This window comes from Bos mutus, chromosome 27 (genome assembly GCF_027580195.1).
Source record: "Bos mutus isolate GX-2022 chromosome 27, NWIPB_WYAK_1.1, whole genome shotgun sequence".
Classification (NCBI taxonomy): domain Eukaryota; kingdom Metazoa; phylum Chordata; class Mammalia; order Artiodactyla; family Bovidae; genus Bos; species Bos mutus.
The window spans coordinates 32,188,564-32,206,407 of NC_091643.1; the positions used below are offsets into that span (position 1 = coordinate 32,188,564).

At 40.0% G+C, this 17,844-nt stretch overlaps 1 protein-coding gene across 1 annotated transcript in view; it reads right to left on the reverse strand.

The window, feature by feature from the left end:
• Positions 1-17,844, reverse strand: part of TENM3 (teneurin transmembrane protein 3) — a 622,438-nt gene that overhangs the window by 448,812 nt on the left and 155,782 nt on the right. Inside the window, 1 exon segment of the mRNA XM_070364068.1 lies at positions 4,171-4,477. Within this exon segment, the coding sequence (XP_070220169.1) occupies positions 4,171-4,402 (232 nt within the window). The 5' untranslated portion in view covers positions 4,403-4,477.

A 17,844-nucleotide genomic window follows, 5' to 3' on the forward strand; every position in this document is an offset into this window, starting at 1 on the left:
CCTTCCCACTGACATTGTATAACAGAAAAGTAAATGGTAATCTTTTCATTTTAAAATCCTGAGATTCACAACCTTAAACCCAATGGCTGACTAACAGATAAATACTTTGGGTTAAGATTATCTCAGAGGTGATTTTCTTTTTCTTTTTTTCAGGCTTATAGTTCTGTGGAACAAAAGTGTTCCCATTTCCAGATGTCACCTCATTTCAAAATTCACCTTCAGGGCCAACATTCTGCGTTGGATTGATGAGGTTTCTCGTGTGGTCAAGAACATTACAGGCAATGTACATAGTGCCGAAAAGAAGATATTTTATCACTTCTCTAAAAACTGGGGATGATCTTATGCAGCTGTTTCATAAGAAATCTGTCTCACATCTGATGGGATAAATTCCCTTCAAAAATGAATCAAAGAAAATAGTGTCCAAGATGCCAAAGAACCCACTATTAGCCAAACTCCAACACACCTACAGTGAGCTCCACAGCTGCTAAAAGACAACTCTTTCCATCACCCAATAAACCACAAGGAGAGATTTAAAGGAGAGACAAAAAGAGATCTGTGTAAGATCCAGTCAAATTACACTTCACTGTAAAAAGGAAGCCATCCTCAGCTTTACAGTATCTAAATAGAACATATAACTTAAAATAGTCACCTACCAGTCAGTAAAGCCATAAAAATGATTAAAACCAAGTTTGAGAATTGACCATAAAATTGGTTGATAAAAATAAGGAAATTGTATTTCTGTTTTTTTTTTAATAGTTGATTAAAATTACTGTATTTCTAGAGTTGATTTTTCTATGTAATCGAATTAATGGGTTGTTGTTGTCTCGTTGCTAAGTCATATCTGACTCTTTGTGACCCCAAAGGCTGTAGCCTGCCAGGCTCCTCTGTCCATGGATTTCCCAGGATGTGAATGGAGTGAGTTGCCATTTCCTTCTCCAGGGGGTCTTCCTAACCCAAGGATCTAACCTGCATCTCCTGCATTGGCAAGACGAATTCTTTACCACTGAGTCTCCGGGGGTAGGAGTGGGTTCTCTCTTTATCCCTTCCTCCAGCTGAAGGCACATTTTCTCATGTCATTCAAAGAAGTGGGTCTGGACTGACAAGGTGTTTTAGAACTCCACGGACAAGCTCAATTAGCATAATTCTTTGGAAGGGATTCAATGATCTTTGGCTACTATTAATATTTTTAATCTTTCATTTTTATTATGTGTATGATGTCAAGAGCTGTGGCAGGAAGCACATTTTGTCAATTAAATAATTAATCCCACAGCATAATAGTCAGGGAGGAAAAACTGACATTTGTCAGGTTCAAAGAAAATGAAGGCTGGGGAGGAGGTTTCATTACTCTTGCTCGGGAAACATAATCTGAGAGCAGATTTGACTTGTTCCCTTCCTCACCTACCGCTCCTGCTATAAGCATTCCCTGTATCAAACCACAGGGAAGAAAAAGCATTTGCAATAGTTCTCTCCCCGACCCCATCCTCATCCACCCAATCACAAAATCACGTTAGTTTTATTTTTTACATATGTCTTCAGTCTCCTCCTTTCAGTACCATCAAAGCTGGCTAAAATTGACTGCACAAAACTGCAGGGCAAGGATGACACTAAATTGCCTGCTTTCTGCTTTAGCAAACGCACAGAGGTTAGAAGCCTGAGCACTGGAGGTAGATGGCCCCGCGTTCAAGTCCCCGTGGGGCCCTCACTGACCATGGGATCTCAGGCCTCCAGGCTTGACTGTCTCAACTTGCGAAAGGATCCTGCTCTCGGGCCCCACCTCCCAAGGGGCTGGGAGACTTCAGTGATGGTGCACACACCTCCCAGCACATAGACGGCAGCGAGGTAAGGAGTCAGCACGCCTTGGCTGTAAATAGCGGTGCGTTCCATTTACGTTTTTAATATGATCTGATTTGTGAACATGTCGAGTGCGCTGTAGCACCAGCACACGCTGCACTTTCGCTTTTCCTTTCCCTTCTGCTCTTCACCCTCCTCGCACTATTCCCCTCAGTCTCTCCTGACAGGAGGCCTCTGTCAGCGGCCCGGCTCTCTGTCTCTTTCCTCCGGCCCGTTCCCGCTGTAGTCCTTGGCTGGCAAGGAGCCGGGTAATAGGACTGCCTGGTCCCCTAAGTCTAAGGTTCCAGGGTTTCCACAGATGGTCTCGCCATGTCATCAACAACAGTCTGCACTGGATTAACGCTGCCTGGGAGGTGAAAATTTCAGCTCGCTATTTTTAACCTGTTAAGCATCCTTTTCTGTGCCAAAACTAAACGGCTGCTTGGGGTGGGGATGTGTTTCCTGGGTGCATCATGCCACATTTGCAGCTTTTTTCTCTAATAGTATTCCACAAGGTATTTTTTTCCCCAATAGGTCACTACACAGTTATTTTCGTTATAAAAGGCAAGACTTCATCAGGCTCCCATTACCTGCATGTCTACAGTACCTCCTATTTTTGTAATTGGTGAAAAATATACCCTGATAATCTACAGTAGCTGTATAGACAACATGAAACAAAAAATCGGGTTTAGAATGATTGCCCATTGGACAACAGGGGCTTCCCTGGTGGCTCAGAGGTTAAAGCGTCTGGCTCCAATGCGGGAGACCTGGATTTGATCCTTGGATCGGGAAGATCCCCTGGAGAGGGAAATAGTAACCCACTCCAGTATTCTTGCCTGGAGAATCCCTGGAGAAGCCTGGTAGGCTACAGTCCACGGGGTCGCAAAGAGTCGGACACGACTGAGTGACTTCACTTTCACTTTTCCTTGGACAACAAGCTCAAGACCTTCAATTTAGCAAGAGTACCTATCTCAAATATGTGTTCCATATTTCCTCTAAAAACTGGATTAAAACTGTTAAACAATTTTGTCCTCTTTCATGCAATTTGATACATGTAATTAGTAAGGCAGGTGGGGGAAGGAAAAAATTTAGGCAGTAAGTGGGGAAAAAATCTCCCTTTGGTAAATCAGATAAGTCGTCTTGACATAAACTGGTTTTAGGTGAGGGAACGCTATTTCAATCTAGTTAGGATGGCTCTTTTCACAATGCAGAGAAGGAAAAAAACGTGCAAAATTTTTCAAATTTTTGAATGATTTATTGCATTATTACTTTTTTTGAAATTTGTTCCTGCTCAGGATCAAACTGAGTCACATTTTCTGTAAGGTGACTAGAAAAGAATGAATATATTCTTTATTTTGAAGTTTATTTTTCCTCATTTCTTGATGCAATTTGCTAAGCGAGGCTAAGCTATGGGTAAGTGTACAATGCAGGAGCAAGGAGATTTTATTAGTAGTGATGTTGCACATATCTCAAGACTATGTTAGAAGAAACAGAATGTCTCTATGTACACTTCCCAGGCTCAGATGGTAAAGAATCTGCCTGCAATGCAGGAGACCCGGGTTTGTTCCATAGGTCAGGAAGATTTCCCTGTTCGGAAATGGCAGCCCACTCCAGTATTCTTGCCTGGAGAATTCCATGGACAGAGGACCCTGGTGGGCTACAGTTCATGGGGTCACACAGAGTCAGACACAACTGAGCAACTAACACTTATGCTAACTTTAAAGAAGCTACTGTCTTTAATGGGTGGATATCAGAAGGGCTAGGATTGTGAGGTCAAGTTACAGCAGTCACTGCTTCACTGGTTGAACATGCAGGCAGAAAACAAGAGTGTAAAAATGTTCCACAAATAAATGTGAATGATTAAACCATAACAGATTATATTATGGGAAACTAGGATGTTTTAACCTTAATGACCTAGATTGCCTTTGAGTGACAAAATGGAACTCTTCTGAAGCAGGTTCTCCTATAAACACTCAGAAGCAGCTGGGCTGGATGGATCAGGAGATGATCCAGAGGAAGAATAAAGATGGGTTTCCTCACCGACAGTTCTGTTCTCCTTACACCAATTCTAACTAGAAAAACACTGTCTGTGAGCATCTTCCTGAGCCTGGGAGGTGCCCAGATAGTTTATGTTCCAACACTCTGACTGTGTGCAGGAAGGACTTGTGTCTGGGTGGCTTTCCACCTCTAACGTGGAAGACTCTGGGATCACCTAACATCTCAAAGTCTGAATCAGATGCTAGAACATCAATCTAAGAAAATAATCATGGCATCCTGACACTAGCAAGTTAGCGCGAACTAAGCGTGCTCGCCGTTTCACTTGGACAAGGACCTACCTACCTTGTCTGGAGAACTCATCCGCTTCTCTGTGAACCAAATCCTTTACTCTGTTTCCGTAAAGCAGCCGTGAGGAATCGTGATCAAAGGCTTTCAGGGTTTCGCTGGAGCTGTAAGACTTCTGCGTGGGAACCCGGCACTCCTCGTTGTCTGCCGAGGAGTTCGTATAGCGCCGCTCCTTCTCCCGGCGGTTCTTGGTCAGCGAGCAGTAGGGCCGCCGTTCCTTCACATCCATACTTCATTCCTTCCGGGGGCACATCAGTCCTGGCTGTGGCCGGGTTGGCTCAGGGGTCCATCCTCAGTGGTCTGCCTGTGGAGATAAAAGGTGGCATGATGTCAGCATCAGTTCAGTCACTCAGTCGTATCCGACTCTTTGCGACCCCATGGACTGCAGCACACCAGGCTTCCCTGTCCATCACCAACTCCCAGAGCTTACACAAACTCATGTCCATTGAGTTGGTGATGCCATCCAACCATCTCATCCTCTGTCAGCATTATGTTCATCTAAAACCCGATGGCCTCCTTAACCTGGAGAATGGTGGGAGGGAAGGGTGTTATTGCATATGGTGGAAACTCACTTTCCCCCAGAAATGAACACTGGTGAAATCAGTTTAAGGTGTCCTGTCTCATCAGGAAGTGAGGAGTACTTTCTGGTAATGAGTGTTATGAGTCCCTGTTGAAGCTACTACATCGAATCTTCACCTTAATGATGATCTAGTTGCTAAGTCATATCTGACTCTTCTGACCCCATGGATAGCAGCCCACCAGGCTCCTCTGTCCGTGGGATTCTCCGGGCAAGATTACTGGAGTGGGTTGCCATTTCCTTCTCCATCACCTTAATACACACACACACACAAAATAAGCTCAAGGTCAAATCTTGATCCAGAAGCTAGCTAAAAACTGGCCTCAATGTTTTCTAAATTTTCCACAATGGAAAAGTTTTCTCCTGCCGCATTTTCTTTATTCACGAAAAAATTTTCTTTAAAAAAAAATACTACTTTTATTTCTTTAATCTTTTTTTTTAAAGAACAAGAGAAAATTGGGAGCTTCTTAGAAGTGAAACTTTGTTAAGTGCACCGAACATTTATTTTATTTTATTTTACAGACATTTCCTTCAGAGGGCACAGGTATCATGTGTTAAGGACCTACATGTCTTGACTGGTGGCAAAAGTGGATCTTTCTCTCCTATTCCTCTCCTTCAAAAGCATTTCCTCTTGAGAAAATGCATTGAAGCAGCACTATCTTGATATTTAAGGCAATTTGAGTAGCTAATTTGATGGGGTAGTTTCTTGCAAGAGCCAGTAGCAAGAATGAGTCAGAAGAAGCAAGGTGAATGAATAGTGTTTCTTTGCCTACCTACTCTTTTTCTTGAATTTCCTGACAGGCGTTAAGGTGGGCAGAAAAGCCTCTGTCCCTGAAGATGCGAGCCCAGGAAAGGGAGAGTGGCCCAGGGCTGATCCACATTTTAATTGGTCCTCCTTTGTCTTTATTCTTTCTCATTTTGTCTCTCCTTTTAATCTGAAGGTCCCCAAAGGCCTTGTCTTCAGCTCTCAGGCCTTTCCCTACCCCCACTCCTTTCCTAAACTCACTTTTTACTTGACTAATTCCATAATCAACTTGAAACAGTTGAGTTCCAGTGGCCCCTGGTCTTTCTCTGGGGTTCCACGTCCTTAGCGCTGGGACTCATATATAGCTACTTTCTTCCACTTATAAAGCCCTTCTCCCAAGCAGTCTCTCCCTGTCTCTTCAACCTCAGCCGCCAGGATGTACATTACCCTGCTCTTTCTTGTGCTTCCAACATGGAGTCTCATAGCTAACTCTGATTCACTGACAGTGGCTCAGCTGACATCTGTGCCGACTGTCAACAAGTCTCAATTCTTTCTGAGCAAAATTACAGCTCCTAATACTTTTCACTTTCTCACTTCTGCCTTCTATCCAGTGATGAGGAGATGGGGAAAACTCTAAGCTGGAATGACCCCAGAGTTCCAGAGCCTCTGCGTGAAAAATTTGGATATTCCTCCTGCCATCTCTCCAACTGAACAAAATCCCACCCTCCCATACTGACAGCTACTCCACATGGAGTTTCATATGTCTCTGCTATGATTTGAGCTGGGCACTTAAAAGGAGTTGCTAATATTTTAGCTTAGTTGTTGAAATGTATCTTGAAATCCCTACCTTTGTCTTCTTTTTGATGAATCCTATTTTAAAAAGATGAATTTTTTCACTGACCCCTTCTGATTTAAAAAGATGAATGTTTTTCACTGACCCCTGCTGATTCATTACTCCATTTTTCTCTTTACCAATCCTTCCAATAGCTTTTAATAGAAATTGGATTTCCCTTAATGTAGCTTTCCTTTCTATTTAAGACAATAAATAATTTCAAGGTATGGTGACAGGAGTATTTTTATACAATAGGAATAAAACAGGAACCCACCAACTCACTCTTGTTATTCCAACAAACAACAGTTACTTTAGATAAATATTTATTGAATGACTAATATGCTGAGAACATACCACTGAATCAAACAACATCCCTGCCCTCAGGGAACACATGCATAGTGAGGGAAACAAATACATTTTTTTTGTAATGCAGTGAATAAATATCCCTGAGTTAAAGGAAAATCTTGTTTCCAAAACAGTCTTGCTCTCTTTGGAGGAAAGGTTTATGTAGACTCTTATAATTGTAAGATCATCAAAAAGCATTTCACTGACCAAAAATATTGTAATTTAAGCATCTTTGGTAATAGAATTTGGGGATTTGAGGTCATCATAAAGGTTCCATCTGTCACCGTAAATTGACAGCTTTTTAAAAATAAGTATCGCCATATATAGGACTTCCCGCATGGTGCAGTGCTAAAGAATCTGCCTGCCAATGCAGGAGATGCAGGTTTGATCCTGGGGTTAGGAAGATCTCCTGGAGTAGGAAATGACAACCCACTCCAATATTCTTGCTGGAGAATTCCATGAACAGAGGAAATCTGGTGGGCTACAGTCCATGGGGTCACAAAAGGTAAGCACAACTGAGTGACTGAGCATGTATACACACTGCTATTTATACAAATATATATGCATTTTTATACTTTAAAAATAAACTGACTAATGCCAGGGAAAACTAGTTTCTTTCTCTGCTGCAGTTTTGTTTCAATTAGTTAGACGAGGCATTGGAAAACTAGTCCCTTGACCAAATCTGACCCATGACCTGTTTTTGTAAATAAAGTTTTACTAGAACGCAGCACATATGTCTGTTTATGTATTCTCCTGGACTGTGTTCCTGCTGAAAAGACATAATTGAGTGATTGCAACAGAGACTGTAGTGAATTAAATTGCACTTCCCCCAAAATATATGCTCAAGTCCTAGCCCCTGGTACCTGTGAATGTGACCTTATCTAGAAATATAGTCTTTGTATTAATAGTTATAATAGAGTTAGAATGAGATCATGCTAAATTCGCATGGGCTCCAACTTCAATGACTGGTTTCTTTATACAGAGAGAAGAGGGGCGTTTGGATACAAAGAATTACAAACAAACGAGAAAGGAGGCCAGGTGAGGATGGAGGCAGAGATTGAAATAAGCCTAGTGATGCCAAGGGCTGCCAGCAACCAGCAGAAGCCAGACAGATGCATGGAACAGATTCTCCCTAGAATCTCAGAGGGAGCATGGCTCTTCTAACACCTCAATTCCATACTTCTTGCCTCTAGAATCAAAAGAATGAATTTCTGTTGGTTTAAGACACCAAATTTGCGATATTTTGTTACTGGAACCCTAGGAAACTAACACAGAGATCTGATGACCCCATAAAGTCTAAAGTATTTGCTGTCTGGCCCTTTTAGAGAAAAATTTGCCAATGTTTAAGTTAGACCATACATGTTTCCATTCTATCTTTTTCTTTGTCCCTTTGGATCTTTGAATGTAAAAGTATTTTCTTTACTATATAGTTCATGATACAATTTTTTTTTTCAGTCTCCCAAATCAGATAAATCAAAAATTGGTAAGTTCTTCAAAGTAGTAATTTGAACATTTATCAACAGTGGCAAAGATGCATCCTTGTAGTGATGCTACCCGTGTTATAAATCAATTCTAATTAAACATTAATAAATTAGTACTAGATAATTTTAGGTATTCTTGAGTTCTATAGAATATCTCTAGCATTAAATATCTGACTTTTCTCAATTTGTGAAGCAATTTTAGAGTGCCATGGAAAATCAAGATAGAGTATTCAAATACACATCAAAGACAAAGACATTTTGAGCTTAGGGATTCCAAGCAATAAAAAATCCTTAGCATCTCGCTTTCCAGTGTTGCAAATGGCTCAGACTCTTCAAGGATTTAATTTACACTGTAACGTTTGCAACTACTGATACGCTTCTGATGGAAGTCAGTGAGTTCAATATAACTTCAAAAGGCAGTTTTCTGCATTATCTCCAGCACTCAAAGCTGAAGATGAGAAGGTTAAAAAAATGCCGCTGCTTAAGTGGCGCTAAATTGTTAAAGCACTTTGATGGCAATTGCACAGTCCTACCCAAGGAAGAGGGTCGCTGTGCGCATAGTCAGCATAAAGAGGTTAATGAACAGGACCTTTGCTTCATCAGTGGGTGGGAGCTTTGAAAAGGTAGGAAAACTATTAGAGAGAAAGGGGACCAAAATTTTTTGGTTGAACTGGCTATATACTAGCAAGTATATGACAATATCAAACTGATCTGGTTAATTTTCATGAGTGCCTTGAAAAACCACTCAGTTACTACACATAGCACTGCTCGGAAAAACACAGCTGGCCTTAAGCAAATATCATTACTTGGCTATTTGTTTTTCCTCAGTATCCTGCCAAGTATTGGAACGATTCAATCAATGGGCAGGTAGTCCTGATTTAGGGACTCTAGGTATCAAATCTTCCATTTTAGATACATTATTTCAACATTATTTGAAACTTGGCCACAGAACTCAGGACATTATCACATTGTATCATTATGTGTTCCTAACTCCAAAGAAATATTGTAAAATTGTATCTTTAGGAAGTAATCTGATTGTAACTGGACTTCCTATATTTTTGAAACCCTTGCTGCCAATGATTAGAATCTCTCAGGCTGCTGACAAAATCATGTGTGCATCTAAAATTCTGTAAGCTTATATGTTGATACAGCAACTGAAATAGAAACAAATGTCCAAACCCAAAGGATTAAGCAACCTTTTGGTCAAACTCACTCTTGCTCCCATTGTTATTTATTATCTGTAAGGATTACAAATTCCTGAATATTTCCCTGAATATCTTCTGCATAGACTGCCTCCTCACTTAATAATAGTTTGGAGAAGCTCCCCCAAAGGGATGAGCAGATTTTAGAGAAATGCTCATTTACTCCAGCACATTTGAGGTTAATGATACAAATTAAATTATTTGTACACAATACCAAGAAGATTTTGCCTTTTATTATTCATGACTCATATTTCCCCTAATAAGCTAGTATTTATGATTTATTACCAGTTATCTTAATCCAACAGTAAATACAACTTTGCACACCACAAGAACTTCAAAATGTTTCCTTTACTGAATAACTAGATTACTGTTAATTGAACACAAGATGAAATCAATGGATATTGTTCAATTCAGAGGAAATTTTGCTTCCTGAGACAAATTTATAAATCAAAGAATTGGAATAATTAAGTACAAAAATAAAATCATGCTACGGTGATTTTTAAAATAATGCTAGATTCAAGTACAACTAAAATGTGAGCTTACAGTTTCAAACAGAAGAACACAAGTGAATCTCATGTTTGAGACACAAAATTAAAACAGAAACCAAACTGAAAAATATAGGGAATGGAGAGTGTATCGTGAGTAACAAAAGTGGTGCTTACTGAGAAGATACAGAAATAAATATAGAGCATAATTAGTGGTTGACAAGATTAGAAACAAGAAAAGTCGCTTTCATGACACAAGACAGGAGAGAAAGAGAATATTTGATAGTGATAATAAATAAGAAGTCAACTTCTGCTTCCAGCCAACATGGAGTAACTAGAACTAGATCTACCCTCCTGTCTAAAACAGCAACAGGGGCTACTCTTGCAGTCTAGTGGTTAAGACTCCATGCTCCCAAAGCAAGGGGCCTAGGTTCATCCCCTGATGGGAGAACTAAGATCCTACATGCCACAACATAAAATAGCATGGCCTAAACATAAAATAGCAACAACAATAAAGTAGACAAAATACATGAAACAAAGCTTTCAAAATACGGACATGAAGAAGTGAAGGATGGTGAATTTTGAGAAAGGGAGACAAATAGGTGAGCCCTTGATTACCCTTGCTCACTGCCTTGAAAGAGTTTCTAGGCTGTAGCACAGGAAGGAGGTGCCCAGGAAGAGCTTAGCTGACTTCCTAAGCTACAGAGACAGTGCTGAGGCACTTCTGTACTGGTGCAGCAGTTAAGACTCTGTGCTTCCAGTGCAGGGGCCCAGTTCCACTCCCAGGTGGGAAACTGAGATCCCATATGCAGCAAGGTGTGGCCAAAACGAGAGTGAGAGAGAAAGCGAGAGCTGAAATTTGGTAGAACAGATGGTAAGAATTTGCAGGACAAAGCATTGAAGAAAAGGAGTTGCATGGGAAAAAAAGTCTGTAGAGGGTCCTTCTTGAGAATTCAGCAGAGTACTGACCAGCACATGCATGTGAGGGGACCACTGGAGGCCAGGGAAGGAATGATTTGGAAGGGCTGTAGCAGAGTTGCTCAACCTTGGCATTACTGACATTTTAGATGGAAAAATTCTTTTTTGTTGGGGGCTATCCTAGGTTGTTTAGCAGCATTCCTAGCCTCTGTCCACTAAATATCAGTAGCAACCCTAGCTATGACAATAAAAAAAGTCCTCAGACATTACCAAATGTCTCCCTGGGGCAAACTGCTCCTCTAAAGGACCACTGAATTATAGGGAACAGTACTCAGAGCTCCAACAGGGCCAAGAATACTGTATAGTTTTGCCAGACTAGAAAAAGCTCATAATTTATTAGGCAATGTACTCACAAAAAAGTCTTGCTCAGTTGTGGGGAATAATTAGCACTAGACTAAACATAGTTCTGGTCTCAGTAAAAAAAATTCTTAAAAGCAAGACCAGAAAGGATCAAAGTGTTTCCAAGCAGCTTAACTGTCCCATAACAAAGCTTAAGAATATTAAAGGAATAGAAAAATAACCCACACTCAACAAAGTAAAAATTCACAACGTCTGTCATTCGATCAAAGAGTACCTGGCATGCAAAGGAAAGGGAAAATAATGAGGAGAAAAATCAAGCAATTGAAACCGACCCAGAAATGACATAGGTGTTAGAATGAAAAGACAAGGACATGAAAACAGTTATTAGAACTGTATTCCATATGTTCAAAAAATTATATGGAGACACAAAAAAAAAAAAAAAAAACCAAATCAAACCTCTAGAGGTGGAGCTACCATGTCTGAGGTGCAACATACACTGGAAAAGATGGATAGCAGATTAGATATTGTGGAAGAAAAGATTAATGAACTAAAGTTATAGTAATAGAAACTATATGAAACGAAGCACTGAGAAAGAGTAAAAAAAATAAGTAATCCTCAGTAAGATGAGAGACTACTTCAAAAGGCCAATGTATCAGTAGATGTAATTGGAATCCATGAAGGAGGGGAGAGGAAAAAACAGAAAAAATCCTGAAGAAATAGCAATCCAACAATTCCCAAACTTGGCAAATGCTATAAAAACCCACAGATCCCAGAAACTCAATGAAGCCCAAGCACAAGAAAAAAAACATATGCCAACACATTTGATTAAAATTTTTAAAACTCAATAATAAGAAATAAGTCTGAAAGCAGACACAGGAAAAAGGCACATTCAATGCAGAGTTTCCCACTGGAAATAATGTAAGCAAGAAGACATTAGAGAAATATTTTAAAGTACTGAAAAGGAAAAAACAAAAAACAAAAAACCTGTCATTGTAGAATCCTATAAGCCATGAAAATATCTCTTAAAAATGAAGGCAGAATAACTACTTTTTCAGGCATATTAAAGTTAATCACTAGTAAGACTCTCATTACAAGAAATATAATGGAAATCCTCCAGGCAGAAAGTGACATCAGACAGAAATATAGATTTACAAAAGGAATAAATAGCCCTTGGAAAGGTAGTTATATGGTTAAATACATAAGATATTTTCTTATTAAATCTCTTTAAAAAAATAGATGACTAAACAAAAATCATAAAGTATTATGGATTTTATAACATGTGTAAGTCAAATTTATTGCAATAGTAGCACAGAGGAAGGAGTGAATAAACAGGAGTATAATATTGCAAGTTTTTTATACTATACATGAAGCAACATAATCCAACCTCAAGGTAGGCTGTTATACTCAAGATGTATTCTTTAAACCCCAATGTAACCACTAAACAAAACTGAGAACCATAGCCAGTAAGTTAACAAAAGAAATAATGGAATCGTAAGAAAGGGAAGCATTCTTTACAAAGAAAGAAGAGGAACAGGGAACACTTGGGGCAAATGGAATACAAGTAGCAAGATGATAGACGTAAACCTAACTAAGCCAATAATCACATTAGATGTCAGTGATCTAAACACTCCACACAAAGCAGAGATTTTCAGATTGGAATAGTATAAAAAAGGTAAACAAAGAGCAGACCACAAATCAGGTGGGATCTCAGCCAGGAAAACAATCCACTTTGAGAAAGAAACCATAGATTGTATCAGTTCATTAAAGTGAAATATCCAGATTAAGCAAATCTATAGAGTCCAAAAGAAAGCAGACAGTGGTTGCTTAAGGCTGGGGCTTGAGGAGAAATGGGAAGTGAATGCTAACGGGTTAAGGGTTTCTTTTGGGGATGATGGAAATATTCTCAAACTGTGGCGATGGTTGCACAACTTGGCAGATATACTAAAAACTGTTGAATTTTGTACTTTAAATGGGCGAGTTGTATGGTATGTGCATCACACCTCAATAAAGCTGTTGTACTTTTCTTTTAAAAATTAAGAAATAAGACCCAATTACATGGTGCTTCCAAGAAATATACTTAAATATAAAAATACAAATAGGTTAAGAGTAAATGGAAGGAAAAGAGAAAACTAACCATATCAATAATTGCATTAAACACAATTATAAATGATCAAAACAATTAAAAGGCTGCTGCTGCTGCTAAGTCGCTTCAGTTATGTCCAACTCTGTGTGACCCCATAGACGGCAGCCCACCAGGCTCTGCCACCCCTGGGAATCTCCAGGCAAGAACACTGGAGTGGCTTGCCATTTCCTTCTCCAATGCATGAAAGTGAAAATGAAAGTGAAGTCGCTCAATAGCGTCTGACTCTTAGCGACCCCATGGACTGCAGCCTACCAGGCTCCTCCATTCATGGAATTACAAAAAGGCAGAGACAGTCAGATTGGATGAAAGAGCAAGACAAGACCAGTTGGAGAAACACTCAGCAGCAATTGAAAAGAAGGCAATGGATCTATTTACATGCATTGACGTGGAACTATGCCCAAGGCAGTATGGCAAGTATAGGTGTTAGTTGCTGAGTCCTGTCCAACTCTTTGCAACCCCATGGACTGTAGCCCACAGGCTTCTCTGTCCATGAAATTCTCCAGGCAAGAATACTGGAGTAGGTTGCCATTTCCTTCTCTGAGGGATCTTCCTGACCCAGGGATCGAACCTATGTCTCCTGCATTGCAGGTAGATTCTTTACCGCTGAGCCACCAGGGAAGCAGAGTATTCATTATTTTTTTTTTATTCATTCACCGAGCATGTCAGGCATGACAATAGGTTCTGGGAATGGAGAGATAAACAAAGCCTAGTCTCTACTCTCTTTTGTTCTGAAGGAGGGGATGGAATTTAAATGATGCCACACAAGTAAATCTACAACTGAAAATGTAGCAAATGCTGCAAAAAATTGCAAGTTGCTAAGAGACAGAATAGAAGGTAGGATTGGATGGAGACTGAGAGACAAGAGAAGGAGAGATCTTATGTGACATTTAGGCTAAGAACCATTGCAGAAAGGGTTTAGCCTGATCACAAGTATGTGACTCAGAAAAGAGGTGGAACAGACCAGGCGGAGAGAATGTATTCCAACAACACATGGGGGGAGGGGCTGGTGGACAAACACCAGCAGGACTGGGGCAGAGAGAGAGGAGAGGCTTGAGATGAGTCCAGAGGGCATCGGGGCCCAGAGGCAGAGCTTCGCAGGACTGACTCTGTGCTTTCACCCCCATATCACCAATAATGGGTGACCACTGGAGAGCCATACACAGTGCGTTTGACATGATCCATCAGACTGACAGTATGGAAAGATCCCTCGGGCCAAAGCATGGAGCACAGGGAAAACGGAGGTCTGGAGCAGAGACGGGAAGACTTGCTGGTAGAATTTTGCAGAAATCCAGGCAAGACGTCAAGTGCTTAGACGATGGGCCTTTTGACGGTAGCGGGCGTTTAGAGAGGTGGATGAATGGGAGAGAGAAAGAGAGCACCAGAAGACGGTGATGGGCTGAAACGAGGGTGAGGACAAGGAAAGCATTGGGGATGACCCCTAGGCTGCTGGCTGGAGCAGACTGGGGAGGAGGGACATCTATCAGGACAGAGCGGGCAGGGGGAAACCCCACAAAACCATTTAGTGCACACTCCCAGTTCTTTTCTTTCATTTAAAACAGACACCATTAGGCAGTAATCTTTATTCCTTGTAGAAACTAGAAAATACAGAAAAGAGCAAAAAAAAATAATAATTATTGCTCACTTAATATTTTAGTTGCACCTTTTCAGATTTTTATATGCATGTGTGTTTATGAATATATGTGTAAAATATAATTTATAATTTAATATAAATGATCTTGCAACAAATTTCTACTTGACATTTTATGAACAGCTTCATTGAAGTAGATATATTTATGTTGTTATTTTAAAAATGATAAATTGGAAGCTTGTTCATTTAAAATTGAAAATTATTCTTAAGGCATAGATAGCAAATACACAAACTTAGAAAATGAAACAAATAGGAGCAATATACTAAAATAGCTACTGAATAAGTGTGAATACTGGAAAATTTTTAATTGGAAAATATATAGAACAGTGCCTGGGGCTATAAGAAAAGTGGCTTGAGTCTGATCAAATCATTAAAAATTCTTTCAAAATTTTTTATATGTAGAAAGAAACAGAAACTTGGAAATTATCAAAAAAGAAGAAAATTCAGATAATGAGGCTAATTTACCCAGTAATGTAAAATAGGGATATAGTACCTGTGATTTAAAAACAGAGCAATTCACTTGCACAACTTGAAATTAAAAGTGATTCTATCTTTCCTAATAAAAATAGTAACAATAGTAATATAATAGTAAAATCTGTTAATACAGTTATGTGGGCTACGGCTGCAAAGGCTTGAAAACTGCAAGAAAATGTCATAATCTCCACACTTGGAATAATTTGGGAAAAGGCCCTCTAGAATCCAACATGGCTAAGCCAAATGCAGTTTTCCTATCTCCCAGACCTTTAGGGCGAAGTGTAAATCATCTCTCTCAATTTGCCTGCCTTCCTGGATCAACCAATATCTATCATATGTATTTAAACATTTTTATGATGGTTTAAGCCAGAACCCTGAATCTAGGGGCCACCACTTTATTCACCCATGTTTCAAAATGCAATGCCTTTGAAAACATTGATAGTAATGCTATCAGAGTCAGAGGAAAAATTAAACTGTTATGAGACTGTCATCAGACTGTGTTATCCAAATAGCCTCTAATATACACTAGTTTGGTTTTTCTTAAGTTGCTCAGTCGTGTCTGACTCTTTGTGACCCCATGGACTATATGGTCCATGGAATTCTCCAGGCCAGAATACTGGAATGGGTAGCCGTTCCCTTCTCCAGGGGATCTTCCCAACCCAGGGATTGAACCCAGGTCACCTGCATTGCAGGTGGATCCTTTACCAGCTGAGCTACTAGGGAAGCCCACACTAGATATACATCAACCAAATCGACAACTTTTTTTTTTTTTTAGTCCTTGGCTTCTTCTCATTTTATTTATTTTTTATTTTTTTAATTATTTTTTAAATTTTATTTTATTTTTAAACTTTACAATATTGTATTGGTTTTGCCAAATCGCTCCATGTATTGTTCTGATTGAACTGGGTCATCGGCTGTCCTTCAAACATACGTGTCTACCCCGGTGGACATGCCAGCCACCCACAGTCAAATACATAACCACAACAATAACCTCCACTCTTTAAACACTTTTTCATGCTAGGTTGCACATTGCATTATAATTTCTAACAAGAGCTCATCAAGTTTTGGATATTTTCCAGTTTTACAGGTAAGGAAATATGAGGAATTGATACAAAAATTTCAAGTCAGACACACAGGGAGTGGCCAGGCTGGGAATCACATGGCCACACAGTATTCTCTCATTTAAGTCTCTAAACAGTTGCCAAGCTATAAGGCCTGTGGGGCATCGACTCAAAATTCAAACCTCTAGCCATAATGTGAGAAAAGAAGCAAGCCTTTTGCATGGCTGAAAAACACCTACAGCTTCTGTATCAGAAAAGTGACCTGTGGGTATTACTGACCTGGTGACAGTTGGGGACCCGCATGCCACTGGAGGAGCTTCTTAAATGAAGAGCTTGGACTATTTCCTTAAGTGCTGGGCATATTCGTCTCTTGAAGAGTGGACATAAAAGCTCCTTGATGAATTATTAATTTCAATCTTGATTATTTATTGAGTGCTTAAAATACGCCAGGTGCTTTACATATATGACCTCACTTAATCCTCACAGCAAGCTTGCAAGGTAAGAATTATGAATTCCATTTTCATGGGAGAGAACGAAGACCCGGAAAGATGAATGGATTCATCCAAGGACACAGAGTCAGGAAGTAGCTGAGTGGAATTTGAACACATCTCAGTTAATTCCAAATCTGTCCTTGTAACATTAGCTCTCCTTTCCAACCTTAGAACAAGAGGGGATTTAAGCCATAAACAAAAAAACAAAGTCAAGCCTTTTTTTTTTTTTTTTTATCGCTGCCCCACTCAGCATGTAGAATATTAGTTTCCCCATAAGGGATCAAACCCATATACCCTGCACTGGAAGCAGAGTCTTCATCACTGGACAGCCAGGAAGCCCCTCAAGCAAATTTTTTTTTTTTTAAGCAGGGAGGGGTGGAGAGGGAGGAGTAGCAGCAAAGAGTTTGATAAACTGCGCCAGGACATCAATGGCTCCAGCAAATGAAGGTTGTCACATTGAAAATACCACAAAAATTAAATTTGCAGAGATCATGGTACTAGGGATGCAAAAGGAAGAGCCAGGTAAAATTCACCTGGGGAGTAAGAAAGGTGGAAAATTCAAGACCCAGTTAAAAAGGCCAAATATTTTGGGAGTATTTCCAAGCTTCTTCTTTGAGGAAAAGACAATTTAGGAAGAAAGAAACGATACCACATTCTGATATTACATGTTTCAGAGGAGAACCCAGTCATAATTCCCTTTCTTTGTCTCCCCTCCCATGTGGTTTAGTTACTAGAAGAGAAAGTCTTTCATACATCACAGCCATTGCGGTCGTGCTGCTGCTGCTGCTGCTAAGTCGCTTCGATTGTGTCCGACTCTTTGCAACCCTATGGATAGACCGTAACTCGCCATGCTCCTCTGTCCATGGGATTCTCCAGGCAAGAATACTAGCGAGGGTAGCTGTGCCCTCA